A 21668-nucleotide genomic window follows, 5' to 3' on the forward strand; every position below is an offset into this window, starting at 1 on the left:
ACTTTTAGACAGACCTTTATGCTTCTCAGCTACTTCATTCTTCCCACCGCAACGTCGGCTACGGTCTCCTCGGCTGTTCCAGGTGGCTTCTGCGATCCAAAGGCCAATATTCTCCGCTTCTGGCCGCCTCGAACACGGGATGATATCAGGGCAATACTAGACGGATGGAGCGGCCTCGCAAGTCTTTATTTGAAAACAGGCGGCAGCATGACGCAGATGTCCAAGTGGAATTGGACTTTTGGAAGAGCGTTCATGTGGTTGTTAGGGGTCGGCACATGGACGACGGTCGAGATTTACTTTGGTCCGTGCTGGTATTATCCTCTGGCATGGAGATTCTGGTTTTCGATATTGTCGGTCTCCTTGGTTTCGTGGTTTCTCGGCAACGCTGAGAAGTTGATTGTGACCAAATGGGCGTCTATGGGGCTTGTGCACCTGGAGTTGATGGCGTATCTGGCGGTCTTCCACTTGGTTAGGCACGCAGACTTGGATGGATTTTGCTCTAAAGCGAACTGTTGGTAGAATAACTGGTCTCGAAGAGATCAACATTCACATTGTATTCGAGATATTGAACTGAGCGCGACAGACAGGGAACCAAGAAATGCGTTCAAGCTACACGTCGCGGCCGGGATGAGCATCGCTGCATGTCTCGTGATTGCCTTTAACCTCATTCTTGCACCGGCTGGACGGTTCGAGTTACCAGTACAAGTACATATCATGAATCGGGACATCCACCTTAAGCAGCAACTAGGTAAGTAAGCTTGAAAGCTTGAGCATCAACCTCAGACTTGAAAGATAACAGTATGTGGCGACATCAATGTATCAGGGAGCTGGAGGTCTTCAAAGGTCAATTTCCACTGTACAGGAATGGAATTACAGAAGCCTTGTTTTAAACACTCTTCTGATGAATCTATGATCCAGAAAACCTCTAAACAATCGAGAATACAAATGCGTTGATAAGCTGTCAGAACTCGGCAGAGATGCGAACTGAGCCGGCAGGGAATGATCTTAGAGTGCTGACATGACATGTCAACCAGCCAAGCAAACGAACCACAGTCAGCTCCAATTCGCAGAATTTTTAGTCAGTCAGCTGGTTTGTGAATAGCTTCATTCGTCCCGAAGACCAGTCTGTGGCGACTTGCCATGTATTATCAATATAGTCGTCGTCGTACGATAGTTTAATTGATGATTAAGCAACAGCACGTCATATTTACTGCACCTTACTCGTGTGTAGCTGTCCAAAGCATCGTAGTTGAGGAAAGGCGGGGTGTGGCGTGGAACGCGCGGGGTTGGTTCTCTTTATCGGCGTTAATATCCTTACAAATCATACCTATCATACCTCGGCACAACTTCTGCCCACAACTACGTCAAAGCAGCTTAATTGAAAGACTATTTCTTGACGTCCGGTCTTCCAATTGTCTGACACTACTTACTAGCTTTAGGACCATTTTGAAGCTCATAATACAAGAGCACTCAAATCATCTAAGAAGCTCGTCCAAACCACACCATTCATCATGACCCAAAACAAGACTCTCATCTTCAAGAAGATCCCCACCGGTCTCCCGGTAGCTGGCGAGCACCTCACCATCGAGGACCGCCCCATTGACCTCAACGATGCTCCTGAGGGCGGCCTGGTCATTGAGGTCCTCTACGCCTCCTTCGACCCCTACCAGCGCGGTCGCATGCGCGAAGCCGGCACAAAGTCCTACTCCCCCGCCTTCGAGCTGGACGGGCCTATCACCAACAGCACCGTCGGCAAGGTCCTCAAGAGCAACAGCCCAGACTTTGCCGAGGGCGACCTCGTCTACTCCCACACGCCCATCGCTCAGTACGCTCGCGTCACACCTCAGATCCTGCAGCAAGCCCGCAAGGTGCGGAACCCCCATAACCTGGACCTCGGGCTCTTCCTCGGACCTCTGGGAATGCCGGGCTTGACCGCCTGGTCCGGCCTGCACAAGATTGGACAGCCGAAGAAGGGCGAGACCATCTTTGTTAGTTCGGCTGCAGGTGCTGTTGGCCAGCTCGTTGGTCAGATTGCGAAGCGTGAGGGTCTGACCGTGATCGGCTCCGTTGGTTCAGATGAGAAGCTTGACTTCATCACCAAGGAGCTTGGTTTCGATGCCGGATTTAACTATAAGAAGGAGAAGCCTGCTGAGGCTCTCCCCAAGTTGGCCCCCAACGGAATCGACATTTACTTTGAGAACGTCGGTGGAGACCACCTCGAGGCTGCTCTCACCAGTATGAACACCGAGGGTCGCGTCGCTGTCTGTGGCATGGTAAGTGATTAAATTGAGAGCTCGGTACCTACATGAACTTGAATGGGACGCTGATGCACAGAACAGATCTCAAACCACAACACCCCCGCCGGTCAGCAAAAGGGCATCAACGGCTTGATGCAGGTCGTTACCAAGCAGATCACCCTCCAGGGTTTCCTCGTTGGCAACCCCAAGTTCGGCCCCGCTTACTTCAAGGATCACCAGGAGAACTTGCAGAAGTGGTTGTCTGAGGGAAGCGTCAAGTCCAAGTTGGCGGTGACTGAGGGCATTGACAACGCTGCTGATGGTTTGATCGGCATGCTTACCGGAAAGAACTTCGGCAAGGCTATTCTGAAGCTTTGATGGGTCATAACATAAGTAACGTTCAAATGAAACGAAAGAATTATGACTGATGACAAATCTCTTGCCACTTTTCTTGCACTGAAAGTTGAGTCATTCCAAGCAACATCGGCTGCGTGACTCGCCCTGCCCAGACTATATTATGTCGTAGAAGCGGTACTTACTCAAGTTACTTTTCACTACTTCACGAATGGCAGTCTAGGCCTGCCGCCACAAACTGAGGATTCGGAAGCCGAGTCCATCGTGAGCAGAGAGTTGATAGTGGTTTACTTTCTTCAGTCAGATTGAGGAAAAGTTCTCGCTCATACGAGACACGAGAGATAGAATCGCTAGAGAGTCGATATGAGTTCGGCTACGCAACACTGAGTCGCCCACATACAACGCCTATGCCGAACGAACAACGCCTTCCTTATTTCTCGCAGATCGCGCCGTTCATGTTCACCCTCGGAAACAAAGCCGCCCATACATGTTGGCTCAAGGCCCGCCAAGATGCAGGTTCCGCAGCTGCTGACATGGAAGTGGAGGGACTCAAGAACCCCGTAGGCATCAAAAAGTCCGACAGCAGCCAACTAATAGCGATTTAAGCTTAAAACTTGGCCAACGTCATTTCCGCAAGCGAACCCTTGCCCGCCGAGAAACACCAAGCGACGACCAAGACAACACCAAGACTAAAAAAGGGTCTTAATCTTCCCATAAACCTTTCAGCTTACCGGATTTTTTATTCAGGCCAAAGAGAAAAACACAAAAGTCTTGGACCGCCCAGCCTCGGCTTACTCTGTTGGGCAACCCGTGCGGGAGCATGTTGGCTCTTCGGGCTCGGCGATTGTTCTCGCGATCCACTGCCGGAAGTCAGCCTGGCTAACGACTGGTATCTTGAAGACATGTTTTCTAGCATTCGAGCCATTTTACGTGCTGTATTCTAGAGGTTGACTGGAGCTAAATGTTGGCGAAAAGCTACCCATACAGACCTATTTCAAAGCACAGCTAGCTGCCTCTCTGATAGATGACGAGAATAAAAGAAATTGAATTGGAACATCAGGGTTCGCGATCATTGAAACTAAAGTAACATGGTGAAAGCTATTTGACCAGTCAACCTACAAAATGGATTCGGGCCGTTCTCTGCTGTTGATTGGAGAAACCAACCAACACCCAAGACATCCTTCCGGAGAAAAAGTGTGGGTAGCGCTGGCCCGTCCAAAACGCAAAGTCTCCATATCGACATCGCCAGGCCGTCTGTCAGCTCCCCAAACTACCATATGACCTCAGCCAAGTCATCCTTCAACAATTACCCTCTCATTGGAGGCCCACGATATTGATCAAGACATAAGTGGAGGGTGAGAAGTGAGCGAGTACAAAGCCGGACGCACATCCTGCAGCCACGCTTTCCCCAAGACCTCCCAAGCTTCGAGTGATCGTCCGCCACTACATGCAATCTCATACTTCTCGACTTGGGTCGGTATCTGGATAAACATGGCCGAACACAGCACGGCTGATGAGCCCAATATGACCGAGAAGCAGGAGAAGCGCGAACAACCCAGCGACGGCGGCAGCCGAACGCCGTCTTCGGTCGACAGCAGCCGCGCCGTCGACCAAAAACCAAAGTCGCCTGGAGGCTTGATGGGATTCTTTGCCAAGATGGGCGATCTGCCAGAGTGGGGCTTCCGTGGGAAACGTCTCGAAGGCAAGCTGCTCAACTGGAGTATCGGATTCATCGCGTCTTGCGGATTCCTGATGTTTGGTTATGATCAGTACGTATCAGTCGCTCCAACTTTCTAGCAAGCCCGGTCTAACATCAGTCCCCCAGAGGTGTTCTGAGTTCGCTTCTGACTCTCGACGACTTTCAGAGGAGCATTACCTTGATGACGCCCTTGGATCAGTCAAACGCTCTGTGTTGGCTTGACTACCCCGAGAATACTCAGCGAGACTATAGTCAGTGCACCGGTGATCCGAACACGCAGGCCGCGGCCGTTGCCGTCTATCAGATTGGTTGCTTTCTGGGAGCTTTCTTGATCCTCTTCTACGGGGAAACATGGGGGCGCAAGTCGTCCACGTTCTGGGGTAGCGCCATCATGATCTTTGGAACGATTCTGCAGGCTGGAGCCCACGAATACGGGTTGTTCTCCGCCGGCAGAATTATTGGCGGTGTTGGTAATGGCATGGTCACATCAAGTAAGACCACTCAGTCCTTTTCTTTTGTCAAGGTCAAGAATCTAACCAAAGTGCAGCTATTCCAACGTGGCAATCCGAATGCGCCCGACCTCATCAACGCGGTTTCCTCATTACGCTCTCTGGTGCTCTGATTTCTGGTGGCATCATGATTGCATACTGGGTGGTAAGTTCTTTGACCTCACAGCTGCTTCATTTCTGCGGCCTAACGTTGTGTTAGGATTACGGATTCTACTTCCTCGAAGGCACCATCCGCTGGCGGTTCCCCGTAGCTTTCCAGTCATTCTTCACCATCATCGTCATGATTGGCCTGCTCTACCTTCCAGACTCGCCTCGTTGGCTGGCAATGAAAGGCCGCATGGAGGAAGCTCGTGAAGTGACGTCTCGTCTTCTTGGCAAGCCCATCGACGACGAGGAAGTCACCCTCGAAGTCAAGGCCATCCAGGAAGCTCTCGAGGTCCAAAGCCAAGGTGGAGGTTTCAAGTATAAAGAGCTCCTGACCAATGGTCCTTCGCAAAACTTGAGGAGAACTTTGCTCGGCATTGCCGCACAATTCTTCCAGCAGATCTGCGGTAAGTCGGGACGAACGGCCATCGTGAAGCATTTTGACTAACGCATCTTCACAGGTATCAATTTGATTACTTACTACGCGGGCTTTTTGTTCGAAAACTCTCTTGGTTTCGGTCCCGAGCTCTCTCGCCTTCTCGCCGCTCTCAACGGTACCGAGTACTTTCTGGCTTCACTAGTTGCTCTGCCGCTGATCGAGAGAACCGGCCGACGCAAGCTGATGCTTTTCGGCGCATCTGGAATGATGGCATCAATGGCGATCCTAGCTGGCACTGTCTCAACTGGTACAGTTGCCGACAATGGAGCCCCCAATCTCGAGACACGCTATGGAGTCACCGCAACAGTCTTCCTATTTGTCTTCAATTCATTCTTCGCCATAGGTAAGCCACTCTTTCCACTACCAAGGCCTCTTTTAATTCAATACTAATTTCCAAATAGGCTGGCTTGGAATGACCTGGCTCTACCCTGCCGAAATCACGAACCTCCGAATCCGCATCCAAGCCAACGCCCTCTCAACCTGCTCCAATTGGCTCTCAAATTTCCTCATTGTTATGATCACGCCCCCCGCCTTTGCCAACTTGGGATATCAGACATACGTTATGTTCGCAGTCTTCAACGCCGCCATCATCCCCTGCGTGTATCTCTTCTTTCCTGAGCCCAAAGGACGAAGCTTGGAAGAGCTTGATGTCATCTTCGCCAGCGCTCACGCTGACAAAGTCAACCCTGTCAAACGGGCCAAGGAGATGCGTCACGTCGAGGGTAGAGAGCTTGAGAATGAGCTGGAAAAGTATTTTGGCGGAAGTGAGATGGTAGAGGATGCTCGTCCTATGATGCACTGAGATGGGCGAGAGTCATAGTAGGCTCTTGGAGTGCACTATGTTTCACTTCCCTTATTCACACCCGAGATAGCTAATCATAATCGATTATTCAATGAAATGTATCGTTGAGAAAAACTTCCATATGGTCGATAACAACTCATACGACCTCACCTTGGGCTTCCACAGCTTAGATATAAACTTGCTTCCCCGAAAGGTATGAAGGTGATGTCCTTTTGCCTACTCGAATCGATGTAGTCCAATAATAGTCGCAACGTTCGGGACTTTGACGCCTCCAATCATTTAACGAGAAAATAGCCTAGTTCCGAAGACAAGTCATAGGCTATCGGCTTTGAGAACAGAGAATAGCCCTTGGGTTTCCTGCCCTGTCTTTTTTGCCAATTCATTTGCCCCTTGACAAAGACTCTTGTTTTGTTTCCCTTTCATCCAATGTAAGCATTGTTTTAACATTCCTTCCGTAGAGAACGGGGGAGAATTGATCGCTAACAAAGACTGGATACGAAGGTTAATGGCATTGTTTCGAATGTCTAACAACGCGACAGACTTATTCAATCTCTGTCACATCATGCTACACGTGTCATATAACTAGGCTCAACGTCGTTGATCTGAGACATTCGGAATTGTGAATAGTCAACACATTCCTCAGCATCCTCATCCCAATTATACGATACCAGTAGCACGAAACAAAATGTCTTACACAGACGACTACACGGATAGTTCTGACACAGAAGGTTCTGTATCATCAGTTCACTCGACGCAGCATGCTTCTGGCAGTCAAGTCCGTCCCGCAGCACAACTCAACCCCAGTTCACTTCTGACTACGATACTAGACTTCCCTCGAAATAATCCAAAGCAATTTATTTTCTTCATCTTCGCCACATTTCTATCTTGGCAGTTAGATATTTACAGCAAACTAGCAACGCCGTTTTATGACTACACTGCAGGGGACTGGGCCACAATCTTTCAATACACCTTCGTCCTTCGCTACACCCGCCTATTCTGCAACATTTGGGGAAGCTGGCGATACGAGCCGTCCCCTGTCCAAGCCTGGCCCAAATGGACCAACAGAGACGTCACCGTGATTCTTCCCACGATTGACCCAGGTAACGAAAAGTTTGTAAAATGTATCCTCTCCGTACTCGAGAACAGGCCAGCTGCCATTCTCATCGTCACCGTCGGCGCCAGGATGCGCCGCCGCTGCGAGAAAGTCGCCAGACGCTACAAGAAACAGTACCCCTCGACGAGAATCGGCGTGAGCGCCATCCTCCGCCCCTCGAAGCGCCGTCAGGTGGCCCACGCCGTACCGCACGTCGACACCGAAATCACGATTCTTGCAGACGACCACGTCTACTGGCCCAGCACCGAATTCATAACTTCGGTCCTGGCCCCCTTCGAGGACAACAACATGGGAGTGGTGGCGACATACAAGCGTGTACTTCGCACGACACCTGGTAAGTGGTCTGTAATCTCTATTGTGAACCTGATCGGGTGCTTCTACCTCCTTCGCCATAACTGGGAGCTGCGCGCCTCCAATGCCATTGACGGAGGCGTCTTTGTCGTCTCTGGCCGCACCGCCGTCTACCGAACTAAGCTCCTCAAGTCGACGGGGTTCATGGACAGGTTCTGCAGGGAGCGTTTCTTCTTTGGTCTTTTTGGCGGCAAGGGCCTTGGCCCCGACGACGACAATTTTCTCACCCGCGAAGCGTACCGACATGGTTGGAAAGTCAAGTTCCAGCAGACCGAAGACAGCGTAGTCGAGACGTCGCTGGGCGACGAGAACGCCGTCAAGTTCCGGGGCCAGCTGGTCCGCTGGGCGAGAACGACATTCCGGAGCAACCCTTGCATGTTGAGGCGCGTCAGCGACGTTTACACCTGGCGCATGCCATACACCTACTTGGCGGTATACGCAGCGACCCTCCTCAACTTTGCTTTCTTCTGGGACGCAACTCTTTTTGTGTCTTTGTATCTTTCATGGCATACTAGGGGAGTATTCACGAGCGAAATGGGCCTGCTTGCGCTTTGGGTCCTGTGGACCAAGACCATCAAGCTCTGGCCGCACATCCTTCACCACCCGTCCGATATCCCCTTGATACCATGCCAGATTCTCTTTGCTTACGCTCACTCTCTCATCAAGGTTTGGGCACTCTTTACATTCTGGGATTGTGCCTGGTTGGGCAGGAACTTGGATGCTGTCGACGCGGAGTCCAAGGAGTTGAGGAAGGAACTGGATAAGCACTTTACCTTTGCTTAAATGGTAGAGTTTCCGCACTGGGCCCGGCAATTCACTGATTTTGGAGAGCGGTTTTCGGTTGGTTTGATTTCTCTAGTGTTGCATTTTCTGGTCAAGTAAGTAAGTAAGGTGACATAGGTAGGTTTGGATTTTAACTTGAGATACTTTACCCAGTTGCAAAGTTTTCGTATCATTCAATGGAAGTAAGTTGATTTCATTGACTTGCCAGAAGGTCGATCTCCAGTGACATGTTGAATAATGTAATTACCCTTATAATTCTCTTTTCAGCATTGCAAGTTTACATACACACAACAATTCAGGCTTCCTAAGTACTAATACTGTCCATATAGATTAGGTAATCGAATTCACGCATCTCGCGCGCATTTGCTTGCGTCTTAGTCTAGATCAAAGTACTCGACACGTGTCTTGAACTGAGCGTAGCTTGTAGAGAGCTGTTGCATAATGAAAGTGCGTTCTCGAAGCTGCAAGGGGAAAACAACACGGTGTCCGTGATGCCAAAAGGCTACCTCAAATGGAGCCAGCCAAGTGCAAAACCCTCTCCACATATGCGAATGGAGTCCAACACATGCGCCCGTGGCTAGTAAACACCTCATACTAGCGCAGGCCAAAGTCATCACCAAAGTCCCTTTCTAACGGCGGGCACAGCACTCGAGTCTGCCTGACACCTTGACGCAGCCACAATCTGTATTCCAGCAAAATGTCAGCTAATCACCAGTGACAAATTTTCCCAATTGGCTAGTTTTGGTAGAATGGCACCCCGGAGTACGGATGTGTGCCTAGGAAGGATTCGGACCCATGCAGATCGGCACTTCAGGCATACCATCTTCCCTTTTTTAGGATCCTGGGACGTTTTTCAGCCCTGTGGCTTGACGCTTTTCTGGGCCCTGGACCTATGAGATTTACTTGTACTACACAATCATTCCCATTCCAGACCGTTGGTTGTGTGTGGCTTTGCACTTGGCTTGATACGTGCATGTAACACCTGTACTTACACTCTGTTACTCCAAATGAGGACAGGTTTTAGGCACCACCTTAAGGATCTAATCTTGATATAATAAGTCTTCTTCAATCCCCGAGAACCGAGTCCTCACATGTTGGTCTAGTATCTTCATCCCGTGAAACGTTCAAAGCAACCAAAGGTAATCAAAGTTACCAAAAGAAAAATTCATCATCAAAGCCAAGATGTCCTCAGCAGCCAGAACCGTCACCCTCCGGCGTCTCGAAGTAATCGCCTTCCCACCAGCCTTAATCCTCCTCATCGCCCACGGGATAGCATCCGAGCGCGCCTTCCCGGCCCTAGGTCTCCTCCCGCTCGCCGCCTCGGCCGTCCTCGCCCTCTTCGTCCTAAACCGCGATGCCGTCGCCGCCCTCGGCTCACCGATCCAAGCCCTCTCCGAGTCCAACATCTTCTGGGCCGACTGCCTCCTCGCGATCTTCCACCTGGCATTCCTGATCCCGAGTTGGATCCTCCTGACTGATCCGTGGCACGAGCCACTGATTGTGCTGGGGACGTATTGCACTGTGTTCATGATGTTTGACTTGTAAGCATTCCTCTTGCCCTGGGCTTGACTGGACGTTTCACAGCTAATATTATTCTTTAGGGGTGTCCATCTGTTCATTGTTCTACCTCAGGCTCTTCATTTCCTCCTCAGTCGCAGCTGCGACTGCCCTCACTGCCGTAGTGTCGCCAAGACGGGCTTTTTCTCGTCTACCGTTTCCGAGTATACACCACTTAGCGACGGCGATGAACCAGAGATGGCAGCTCGGGATATTGAAGAAGGAAATGTAGCCAATCGTCTTTGAGGGATTCAAAAAGCATAGTGTAGTCTTGACCTTGGGCATACACGGCATCGTGGCAGATGTAACCGTGAAGTCGCTACTTAATGGCAGACCTGGACAAACTTAATGGCACTCCCTTGAGACACCAGACTTGCATCACATCTTTTGTTACATAGACATTATGATCAGCACTAGATTTCTTCTTGTCCACTATACATATTTGGCTGCACGTATATCTGGACAACAGTACTGCGCTCCTATCACCTAGCTTTATTGGGCATGACTTCGCACCCGGTATCAGTCGGATTTGGTGACGAAGACTGTATGATTAGCCAGTATTTTCGTTTGCGTGATGAGAGTTATATTGCAAATACCAACAAGTCAACTACTGCCCACCTTCCTAACTTCAGTATCCAGACCAATCTTCAATGTTCGGAGGCAATTAAGTTGAAGATGACTTGATTAGTGATATTTGCGTATCATTGAGTACCCCAGAGTAATACCTTCAATTCAAATATTGAGCTCCTAGCAGCAGATTGGATGATGACGGCAGAGTTCAAACCTTGAATGATATCCCGCTTTCTTACGTGCTTTATGCTTTTCCTAAGATCGGACTGTGAGGGGAAAGCGACTTCAACACCGCATTATTTTTTCCCTTTTCTCCTCTTTAGGCAAATTCCGGCAGAACGTTGAGCGAGAACGATAGCGAAAGAAGTCAAAACTTGGGAAGGGCCGCGTTGAAAAGCCCTCTAATCGCGCTCTTATCTCCTGTCATGTAATGGGATGACACTGAAGTGCGAGCCCAATCTTTGCCCTCTACCTTAGTCGCCATCACCTCAACTCCATGTGTCTAAGTTGCTCAAGTTCTGGGCAGCTACGCAGACCATCAAGATGCTATCCACAGACCTCACGAACCATGTTGGAATGGGTTATGCTGCCATGTTTCTAGTCCTACTCATAATTACCCATGTAAGTATCGTTAAACAACAGCGGGAAAATGCCTCTTCGCTCAGAGAAACTGCTATCCTGCGGCCATGTCGCAGGGAAAGTCGTGTTGCCTTCATCCAGTGACCAACAACTAAATCTCCCAGAAAATCCACACAGCGCTTTGTAACCCCCTCCGACACATTCCAGGCCCATGGCATACCCTCCTCACCCACCTTCCTCTCAAGTACCACGTCTTGACCGGCCGGAGAATGTACTACGTCCACGCGCTGCACGTCAGTCACGGCCCCATTGTTCGCATCTCTCCCCACGAAGTAGCTGTCGCAGACCCAGCAGGCTTCACCGCAATTCACCGCATCGGGGGCGGTTTTCTCAAGGCGCCGTGGTACGAGGAGTCTAACGCGCCTGACGGGGGTGAGCCGAGTATCTTTGCGATGCGGGATCCGAGAAAGCATGCTATTCGCAGGAGACTTCTTGGTAGGGTCTTTACAAAGGTTTTGCTCAGGAGAGAGTGGGAGGGCGTCGTTAGAGGTAAGGTTGAAGTGGCTGTAGGTAAGATACATGCAGAGGCTGAGAGGGGTGGGTGCTCGGATGTGTTAAAGTGGTTTACCATGATGGCGACTGATGTCGTCGCTCACTTGTGCTTCGGGGAGTCTTTCAATATGCTCGAATTGGGCGAGGTATGATTTTACTCAATTCTCTTCTACGCTTCCCTAGGCCAGTATACTAATGACAAGGCGAAAGAAAAACGACTATATGCAGATGCTGGAGCTCATCTCGGTGCAAAACATCACACGCTACGAGCTTCCCTGGCTGCACTTCATCCGCTCTCGTATGCCGCTCCTCAAATCCTCGACCGACCTCGTCGACGCGCAGGCCGTCCTCGATAGCTACGGCAATCGCGCGCTTGAGAACCTCCGCCAGAATAGCGATCGCAACAGGACCCTGTTCGCGACCTTGCTGAATGCCCTCGACGCGGACGATATCAACGACAAAGAAGAAGAAGAGAAGGGCGCTAATGCGAAGCTTACAGAAGAAATGGTGCAGAGAGAAAGCCGGAGCATGATCATCGGCGGCTCGGACACAACGTCCATCACGCTGGCGTACCTAGTCTGGGCGGTAGTAAGGCGACCTGATTTGAGAATCAAATTGGAAGACGAGGTCACGGCATTGAACCCCAGTTTCGACGATGATGTACTGGAAAAGCTCTCGCTGCTCAACGCCGTGATTGACGAGACGTTGAGGCTGTACGGCGCTGTCCCGGGACAGCTGTCGCGGTCGGTGCCGGCGAGCGGCGCCACGCTCGGAGGGTACTTTGTCCCCGGCGGAACAACGGTGGAGACGCAGGCGTACACACTTCACCGGAATCCGGCGGTGTGGCCGGATCCCCTACGGTAAGGATCTCTCACCAGTTACATTGTCATCACGGATGCGGTGGTGCGCTGGTCAAATGGCGTCGCAAAGAATCCCCCCGACTGACGTGACAAAAGCTTCGACGAGACGCGATTCATGGACCAAAGCAAGCTCACACCGAACCAGAGAGTCCTCTTCTCGCCATGGGGCGCCGGCTCGCGGATCTGCCTGGGCGTAGAGCTCGCGAGAATGGAACTCAGATTAGCCGTGGCCGTGCTCTTTAGAGAGTGCAGGGGTCTGAGGATGGCGCCCGGGATGACGGATGAGATGATGGAGATGGAGAACTTCTTCATGATCAGCCCTGTTGGGCACAAGTGCGAGGTGACTTTACTCTGAAGCGCCAGTGACCAAGAAAAAAAGAATCAGTGGCGGTTCGTGGTTGCGTTCGCAGTAGAACTCAGTAGAATGTGGCTCGGGGTTTCCGGATCGCGCAATTTGAGGCGGTCATTGAGCAGCGGGCAGAATTTTGGGGGATTTGACTCACAGCGGTTATGTTTTCAGAATGTCATACCACAATCAACTGCCACGACGCGGTGTTTGGCAAATTTCCAAACGTTTGGTAGATCTTCAAGATGTTGATCCATATGGACCCCCCACTGACATCGATCTGTGTGACGCAGAGGGACGCCAGGGCTTCCTATCAACTTTGCTATCAGTTCCCATCATTAACAAGAACCCCTCGTTCCTCTACCGGTCTTGGAAGTAAAGATCCCGTCTTGGCCAGGTCCTTCGGGAGGGAGCACGTGGGGATGGACCCTTCCAAGTGCTCTTTGTCACGGACATCACTGGCTCGGCGCAAGTTTCTTTTTCCTGCCATTCTTCCAGAAGATTTTTAGAAGATTTTCAGATGAACGACTCATGCGTTCGCCTCCCTGTTCGCAGATTGCAACCGGCGCTTCTAGCCACTCACAAGTCTGATTGGTCTTGGAATAGGTGGGAATCGGACCCGCCGCATACCGCGCTACCGCGCTTTGTACCTCCGTACCGCCGGCGCAAATGGGATGGGACCCACAGCACCCCGTCCTCCGCGACCCCGGACCCGCCCGCCTCGGCCAACTTGAGAAGATTTTTTACGTACCTGGAATTGCCATCGCTCCATTTCTCAAAGCTTTTTCAGCGAAACCGGAGATGGGGTGGCTTGTAAAGCTTTGCAGCTGTGTGTCTTGCTGCGTTGTATCAAATGCGACACGTCTGAGATGCCATCAAGACCCTCACTGCAGGATATACTCAAGTCACCGTGGCGGAAGGCTATATCCAGACCGAAAGCAGACCGAGGTGAAGAGGTGAAGCGCGGCCAAGCTCGGTGAAGGCGACCAGCTTCACGATCTGCTGCAAGCTCTCATCCTCGCCCCTCATGACCCCACACTACCCAGGAACGCCCCGCGAACTAGCCCGATGATGCCATTGTCTAGTGCCCAGTCCTCCGGTCTCGCCCTAGGGATGCGAAAAAATCTTGCAGATGGGATTGACTGCCGGTAGGTATTTCATATAATCTCGATATGGGCCCCTCCAGGTCCTAAAGCCGTTCCCCTTTGAACACCCTTTTGATTGTTCAATCCTCCAAGTTTCGAACAAACATAGGCAACTAGCCCAAAGGGAACACTCGCCGGCTTCAGTCACTGTCCTTGAGAAACAGGATATTCAGCCATGACGGCGTACGATTCCTCCCGGCCCCGGTCCATCGGGCTCGCCGCCGACGACGATGCGGTCCGAGACATTGAAAAGTCCGGCGTTGACGATCACCACCACGACGACAAGGCCGCCATCCTGGAGCCCCAGCTCAACGTTGGCGGCCACGGCCGCACCCAGCGCCGCCTGCGTGACTACCAAGTCACCATGATTGGTTTCTGCAGTGGTATCGGAACCGGTCTCTTCATCGGAACGGGCTCGGCCTACGCCAAGGCCGGTCCGGCTGGTCTTCTTCTCGCCTATATCATCGTCGGTGCCGTTCTGTGGTGTGTGATGCAGAGTATCGGAGAGCTTGCGACGCTGGTATGTGACAAGAATAGACTCTCTTTCACAGTTATGACGCGCATCGGCAAACTGACTCTTCGAATGCAGATTCCCACCGCCGGTTCATTCCCCCACTGGGCAACCCGCTTCATCGACCCAGCCGTCGGCTTCTCCCTCGCAATCTCATACGGTTACTGCTACACGATCTCCATCGGCGCCGAGGCCTCGGCGGCCGCGATCCTGGTGTCGTACTGGACAGATATAACACCCGCCGTTGTCATCACGATATCCCTCGCCCTCATCCTCTTTTGCAACCTGCTTAGCGTGCGCTGGTACGGCGAGACCGAGGTCGTGGGCGGCTCCATCAAGGTTCTTTGCTTCATTGGCCTCGTCTTCACCTCCATCATCATCACCGCCGGAGGTGGTCCCAACCACGAGGCCATCGGCTTCCGGTACTGGAATAACCCGGGCGCGTGGGTTGATTACAACGGTATCACTGGTTCGACTGGTCACTTCCTGGGCTTCCTCGCTGCCTTTGTGAACGCGTCCTTCTCCTTCATTGGTGTACGTTCTCCCGGCTTCTGCTCTCCCCTTCACATCTAGAAACTGACACAAAAAACAGGTCGAGACAGTCGTCATCAGCGCCGCAGAATCAATCAACCCCCACAAAGCCATCCCCAACGCCGCTCGCCGCGTAACATGGCGCATCGGCTTCTTCTACGTCCTCGGTGCACTCCTCATCTCCCTCATCGTCGATCCCCGCGAAGAGGGCCTCGTCTCCGATTCCGGCAACGCAAACTCCTCCCCTTGGGTCATCGCCATCCGCCAGGCCGGCATCAATATCCTCCCCTCCATCGTCAACGCCTGTATCCTCGTCAGCGCCTGGAGCGCCGGTAACTCGTACTGCTGGGTAGGCTCCCGCATGATCGTCGCCATGACGACGGACCGCCAGCTGCCGCAGTTTTTTGGCCGCACGACCAAGCACGGTGTGCCGTACGTTGCTGTTATTACCTCGTGGCTGTTTGGCCCGTTGGCGTATCTGAGTCTCGGGTCTGGCGGTGCCGCTGATGCGTTTAACTGGTTGCTGAGTTTGAGTACCGTTGCTGGGTTGATTGCGTGGGCGACGTTGTGTTTCTGCTACATCCGCTTCCACAAGGCGATGAAGGTGCAAGGTGTCAGCCGTGATACTTTACCCTGGAAGGCACCTTTCCAGCCGTTCGCGGCTTGGTTCGGCTTCATTGGATCGACAATCATCGTCTTCGTTGCTGGGTTCTCCGTCTTCCTTGCGGGAAACTGGTCCACCTCGGACTTTGTCTCGTCGTATATCGGCATCCCCATCTTCATCGTGCCCATCATCGTCTGGAAGATTGTTCACAAGACCAAGGTACGTTTACTCCTTAGTCCCAAGGGACGAGAACATCTTACTGACTGTCTTAGTTCGTTCGCGCTCACGAGATTGATCTCTGGTCTGGCCGTCTTCACGAGTCAGAGTGGGCACCCGGGAAGGCCAAGCCGACGACGTTTGGCGGGAAGGTCAAGGACTGGTTCTCATGATCAACACAGACATTGGAGTCGGGTGTACCTCCACAGTGCCGTCATTCGCGCATGGAGATGGAGGTTGTATATCACGAGTCTTCTTAATGGAACTACGGAAATGTTTCCGAAGTCTTAAAATCATTGAGCTCCACATGCGTGTGAAATTAATCAAGGCAGACAAGCCAGTCGATACAGTATCATTTAGCCCAGGGTAGACCTGCCATGCTGTAATCAAGGGTACCTAGGAAGCATCTTCCATTGCAGTCCAACTCATTCTCGTCCAAGTATCCAAATCATACCAGGTCGCCCAAGATTCCAGCAACCCAAAAGACATCAGGTCTCGGAGACTGCCGCACGAGGACTGACACACTCGCCGTGTGCAAGAAAAGTCACAAACATCCTCGGTCCTGACGAAAGGGGGTGAGCAAAAGAGCCAGCCTCCACCCCCTCGAGAAATGTAAACCCAAGTTCAATCAAACAGAAATCGCCTCACATTATCCTCCCCCAAATCCCACGTCCCCGTCAACGGATTCTTATCCATCGCCTTGGCAATTAACGCCCCCTGCTCATCAACACACGCAGACCGATGCTGCAACCGCCACCACTGCTCCTCCGGCGTCCCCTCCCTCGAATTCGAAATCTCCAACATCTTGTTCCTCATCATCAGCGCATAAAAGAACCGGCTATCCCACAGTCCGTCCCGTCGCGGGTTCTCCCGCAGCAGCCGGATCGCCTCGTTGCGCAGCTCGGGAACCCGACATCGCGTCCCCGCGAGGAAGAGCGGCCACGTGGGACCCATGTCCATGGTGAAGATCTCGCCGGGCAGGGAAGAGCGCTTCTGGTAGTCGAGCAGACCGGCGGAGAGCTGGATCACCTCACGGAAGCGCGGGGTCAGGCGGGCCACGCGCTCGTAGCTGCAGCCGAGAGGGGACTCGAGGCAATTGGAGAGGGTGAGGTATTGCGCACGGAGGTGCGCTGCTTGGCTGTAGGACCTCTCGTCTGACGTCTTGGTCTTGCGGGCGGCGGTCCAGAGGGGCGCGAAGCCGGTTTCCCATCGCGCTAGGGCGTCTCTGAAGTCTTGCCAGCGCGAGGCGGTGTCCTCGGCCCCTGCAGCCGCGAACGATGATGAGGACGTGGACGTGGACGCGGACGCGGACGCTTTGTTGACGGCACCGGTTCTTAAGCGCTCGCTTTCTTCTAGTTGCCTGCGGATGCGCTCGTTGCACTCGGAGAGAAAGTCTTCGCTCAAACCTAGCTGGGTCACGCGGCAGACAATGTCGGAGGAGTGCGTCACGTAGTGCTGCGTCACATCCCACCACCGACGAGCTTCCTGGAGGCTACTAAAGATGGAGGGCATCTTGTGAATCGCGCACTTCCTCCCCGGCCCTCCCTGGCAGCACCACGACTCAGACGAGTACGAGTCCCTCTTCTCTTCCGCGAGAAGATTGCCCTCCCTCTCCAAGGGGCGCCTCTCCCGCCGTCGGAGCACACCGCAAGACCAAGACTGCTGGATAAGCCGCTGAAACACATGCAGCGCCTCCGTCTCGACGACCTCGGCGCCAATGATGCTCTTATCCCGGCTCTTGTCTTCCTCGCACCGGCGCAGCAGCTCGTCCATCATCGTCTGCCCACTGTTGATGAGCGCAAAGGCAGCCTTGCGATCGCCGTGGAGCACCTCGAAGCAGACAAAGAGCAGGCAGCAGACGATGGCGGCCCGGAGACTGCTGCTGCTGTTGGTCTCTTCGCGAGGCGCGGAGGCGGCTTTGTGGACCTCGCGGATGGCGCGGCCGTAATACGAGAGGGCGAGGCCGTAGTGCGGCCCGTTTGCACCGAGCTGGGCGGGTGTGGTCGGCTTCAGGCTGTGGTGGAGGGCTTTACCGATGCCGCCGACGGCCATGGCGGCGTACCGGACTGAGGCGTGCTGGTGGCTCATTTGCGGGATGGTCTCGGCCCATAGCTGCTCGTCGAAGAAGCCGCCGCCGAGGCGGTAGCGGCGAGAGAGCCAGTAGTCAAAGTACTGGCGTTCAAAGTCATTTACAAAGAGGTTCTCGGTGGGTTCGAACGGCAGGCTAATGTCGATTAGTTGAGGTTGTGACCTAGGGCGGGCGTTTGCGACGAGCGACTTCTTCTTGGATACGCGGACGACGGATGATGATGATGATGTTGTTGCCTTATTGGTGTTGTCTGCGTCGTCTGAGCTAGGGGGTGAGCCCGAAGAGCTATTGGGAGAGTCGTATCCCTCACAGAACCCTTGCCACTTCACGCATCGCTTGCATGATGGCTTCACTTCATCGCACTTTACGTGTCGGCGCCTGGGACCACAAGGCGTGAGAAGCCATTCCTTCATTTTTCTCTCACTCTATCACTCCGAGGAGGAATACTCACTTGCCTATGATGATGTTCTGATTAGCTACAATTAAAACATAACACAGAAGTCTCAGAATGCGGACCGTGACGGAACCGGCTTACAAGTAATGCATCCCGTCCGAACCTTGTTGGCACTCGCCCGAGTCGCCCGTGGTCTTTTCTGTAAAGCAAACGTGAGAATCTGCGGCCTGTCATTGTTGCCTCCGTTCCTGCTACGAATCAAAAAATGTCAGCGGCCGATGTCCTGTCCTCTCCCGTTTGCCACCAACCAGATCTGTGTGTTCGCCGCCCTGCATGTCGGGATGGGGGTGGGATCATACTTGGGGGCCGTTGGGTGTCCCGCTGGTTCGGTCCATGCCACACCAGGTGTCCGGGGCATCAGGAAGTTGATTTGGCTTCCGCCGTAGGTGCACGCAGACGAAGTCATTGTATCGTTTTGTTCCTACTTTCGAGAGTAGAGAAGAAGAGGTTTGCGAATCTTGGAAATTTTGCTTTTAGTAGGGCGAAACTCCCGTCTTTATGAGTGAAGTCCATACTAATAACAAGAACTTTCCAAGAGAAAGGAAGAAAGTTTGGGGGCCGGAAATGGCCCCCAACACATATTACAACAAGGTTGAATATTGTCCCTCCTCTTCATGTACCACAAGGACTCTACCACCACCACCACCACCACCCCATTCCTTCGCGTCTTTGGGTTTGATCAGCCTTCTCGGAGTCAGATTCCCAAACAAGAGAAGCGCCCGTTAAGGCGGCACGATCAGAGACCTTGGATTGGGTGCAGCCGGCGCTACTTCTGACGCCAGGGGATAGCAAAGGTACCACCAAGGGGTGAAGAGGGGGGGGCACCGCAGCCGAGTTACTGGCACACGGGACACACCCGGGATCCCGTCCAGAAGCCAACAGCCAGCCTTACCCGCCCTGCCTAATCCATACATACCCACTTAGTCCGAGGTCCTAGTGACGTGCCTGTCCAACGTCGTCCGAGAAGTGCGAGCACTGGACCGGGGGAAAGAAACATTGTATGCAACTTGCATAGCAAGTGTGTGTCTGCCTGGGAGACGTGTGTCTCTGGGGATCAGTCGTGGACCCTTTCACTGGTTCGCCTGTCAGCAATGGAGGTGTGTCTGGACGCCACACCCTCCCTGCGTTGAGCCAAAGATTGATGGCGAGTCTACCACGATCTTGGGTGGTCGATGACGACGGTGAGGCCTCTGGAGATGTCGATGTGCCACGATGATTCACCCTCAGCCCTAAAGAGCGGACTCGTTGATGTCCGCTGCGGGCGGTGCAGCGTCTCTTATGCAGGAGTTCAGGAGAAGACGCTGCCGTTGCGAACCAATCTCGAAATCGCATCATAGCTTTCATCATGTGAGGTGCCCGCTACGCCTTCATTCTTCGTAACATCTAGGTAGCGTTGTCATCGCGACTACCAATAGACGTTTCAGAAAGACATAGATGAGTCGGGGTGACGAAGGCTCATGATACCCTTCTGCCTTGTTAGTCATGAGCATGTACTTTACGGCCGAAGAAGATTGGTTAGAAAGAGAGTCTCGTTATTGATTCCAAAGAAATAAGCCGATGTCATTTCATACGTCTCAGCCACTCATGATCTTCACCAGCGGGACTTTTTGGGCGAAAACAAGAGCGTTCCAGGGACCCTGCCTGGCCTGCCACGCATTCGTGATCTTGGCGACGCCGTTCGCAGAGTCCTTGTGCGACACCAGCCTAGGTGTACCCTGAGAACCCGGCACCTTGGCGACTGATCTACAAGGCGACTATCGATTGAAGACGGATACCTATCTCAACGGCTGCCCGTCGCTCGATGAGGATATTCTTCCAACCTCGCCTGGCAGATCATACCCTCCAGCATCCCAATCAATAGCGATCCAAAAGCGCCTGGCAGCTAAACACACATATATGAATGCAGCCCAGATAGTAGGATCGGGTAACACATCCAACATTTCAATGCAAAGCCTTCTTGGCCTCAACCACAAAGTTCCCAGAATCTCAAGACCAACATGGCGAGCCAGGGTATCTTCGAAACCGCGACCCATGTTGCAATCCCACTATGCGTGTGGTAAGGTAAGTCAAAAAGTCGCTACCACCAAAACACGACCGGAACGATAATAAGCTCTAGCAGGGGGAGAGGGGGTTTAACGTATGGGCAAAAAAAAAAAAAAAGCAAATCAGCAACAGCGCAAAAGTGCGTTGTACCGGAACGACCGAGACTCGTGCAGGAAGAGACCAAACCTCTTTGAGCCAGCCGATCTGCCGTCCTACGGGCCTGCTTACGCCAAGCCCCTCAATCCCACGACCTTCTCAAACCCAACCAAAGAATCGAGAAGACTTTTGCAGCTTTTGCAGCTTTCCGTAGAGTATCCATAGAGCGGGTTGAGCTGTCCATCTTGACAACAGCGTTTCCGGGCCTGGTTTTTGGAGTCTCGTGCTGACAATGCAGCGGGAAGCGAGTGTGTTGGGCTCTATCATGCATGCCTTTGCTGCCAGTGATTTGGAGGCGTCTATTGCTACTTTCATGCTGGCACGATATTGACGACGACTTTGAACTTGATGTGTATGTAAGGTAAGCATGGTCCGGAACGACGGGTCCCATTTCCGCGCTCTTTGAAATCGTGAGCCCCGAAGACTTGTTCCGTTGTCCTTTCGCTACTATCAAGCCAAAAACCCTACATAGCTGAACCCCATGTCGCAAAGACACTGTGGATTGCAAATGCATGAGCGGATTGCGGCGTAGCACAGCGGCGACTCCGTTATCGGTACGTGGACACGAAAAAACGCGGGGGATAAGGGCTGTGTATGTATACTACTTTATGTAGGCGTATGGGATATGCGCGGGAGTCAGGTGTGTGTGTGTGTGTGGATGTGCGGTGTATGGTGTGACGTCTGACTACACACTTTACCGACGTACGGCTGACAAGCCTCACTTCCCGGCTGACCAACATCGTGTATGGTGGATACACTTGCGTCCAGGAGGGACCCAACGAGGGCCAACGACACAAGTTACTGAGCGAGACTGCACTTAGTCAAGCAAAGTCAAAATTGGCAACGATCTTGGTCATGGTCTGTCTGGTCGGAACCTGAGGTTCGAACCCGCCGGGGTAGCGATAACGGCGAGGAGGGTGGGATCGACTGCTTGAGACCACCTCCTGTACTGTTAGTCAGGTGGTCAGCTTCGCGAAAATCTGAAAGTCTTTGCCTTGACGTCGGTCAAAGTTCAGGCTAGCA

The 21668-nt window shown here is 52.7% G+C and overlaps 7 protein-coding genes across 7 annotated transcripts; 6 read left to right on the forward strand and 1 right to left on the reverse strand.

The window, feature by feature from the left end:
• Nucleotides 1-1511: 1511 nt before the first annotated feature.
• N0V96_007222 (uncharacterized protein) lies at nt 1512-2615 on the forward strand (the record flags this gene model as incomplete). The annotated part of the gene is made up of 2 exons (XM_053198193.2): nt 1512-2273; nt 2340-2615. The coding sequence occupies 2 exons, from the start codon at nt 1512-1514 to the stop codon at nt 2613-2615; spliced, it is 1038 nt and encodes a 345-aa protein (XP_053044391.2).
• Nucleotides 2616-4082: 1467 nt separating this feature from the next.
• Nucleotides 4083-6184, forward strand: N0V96_007223 (uncharacterized protein; the record flags this gene model as incomplete). The annotated part of the gene is made up of 6 exons (XM_053198194.1): nt 4083-4360; nt 4417-4781; nt 4838-4944; nt 4999-5350; nt 5405-5725; nt 5784-6184. 6 exons carry the CDS (start codon nt 4083-4085, stop codon nt 6182-6184), a joined length of 1824 nt encoding a protein of 607 aa, XP_053044392.1.
• Nucleotides 6185-6379: 195 nt separating this feature from the next.
• Nucleotides 6380-8432, forward strand: N0V96_007224 (uncharacterized protein; the record flags this gene model as incomplete). The annotated part of the gene is made up of 2 exons (XM_065757960.1): nt 6380-6385; nt 7077-8432. The coding sequence occupies 2 exons, from the start codon at nt 6380-6382 to the stop codon at nt 8430-8432; spliced, it is 1362 nt and encodes a 453-aa protein (XP_065613483.1).
• Nucleotides 8433-9614: 1182 nt separating this feature from the next.
• Nucleotides 9615-10235, forward strand: N0V96_007225 (uncharacterized protein; the record flags this gene model as incomplete). The annotated part of the gene is made up of 2 exons (XM_053198196.1): nt 9615-9973; nt 10115-10235. 2 exons carry the CDS (start codon nt 9615-9617, stop codon nt 10233-10235), a joined length of 480 nt encoding a protein of 159 aa, XP_053044394.1.
• Nucleotides 10236-11912: 1677 nt separating this feature from the next.
• Nucleotides 11913-12905, forward strand: N0V96_007226 (uncharacterized protein; the record flags this gene model as incomplete). The annotated part of the gene is made up of 2 exons (XM_053198197.2): nt 11913-12550; nt 12647-12905. 2 exons carry the CDS (start codon nt 11913-11915, stop codon nt 12903-12905), a joined length of 897 nt encoding a protein of 298 aa, XP_053044395.2.
• A 1311-nt stretch (nt 12906-14216) lies between these two features.
• N0V96_007227 (uncharacterized protein) lies at nt 14217-16076 on the forward strand (the record flags this gene model as incomplete). Its single annotated transcript, XM_053198198.2, has 4 exons — nt 14217-14561; nt 14631-15086; nt 15145-15906; nt 15960-16076. The coding sequence occupies 4 exons, from the start codon at nt 14217-14219 to the stop codon at nt 16074-16076; spliced, it is 1680 nt and encodes a 559-aa protein (XP_053044396.2).
• Nucleotides 16077-16527: 451 nt separating this feature from the next.
• Nucleotides 16528-18405, reverse strand: N0V96_007228 (uncharacterized protein; the record flags this gene model as incomplete). The annotated part of the gene is made up of 1 exon (XM_053198199.2): nt 16528-18405. One exon carries the CDS (start codon nt 18403-18405, stop codon nt 16528-16530), a length of 1878 nt encoding a protein of 625 aa, XP_053044397.2.
• Nucleotides 18406-21668: the final 3263 nt, after the last annotated feature.

Source organism: Colletotrichum fioriniae (assembly GCF_027942845.1).
Source record: "Colletotrichum fioriniae strain IMI 355084 chromosome Unknown scaffold_8, whole genome shotgun sequence".
Lineage (NCBI taxonomy): Eukaryota > Fungi > Ascomycota > Sordariomycetes > Glomerellales > Glomerellaceae > Colletotrichum > Colletotrichum fioriniae.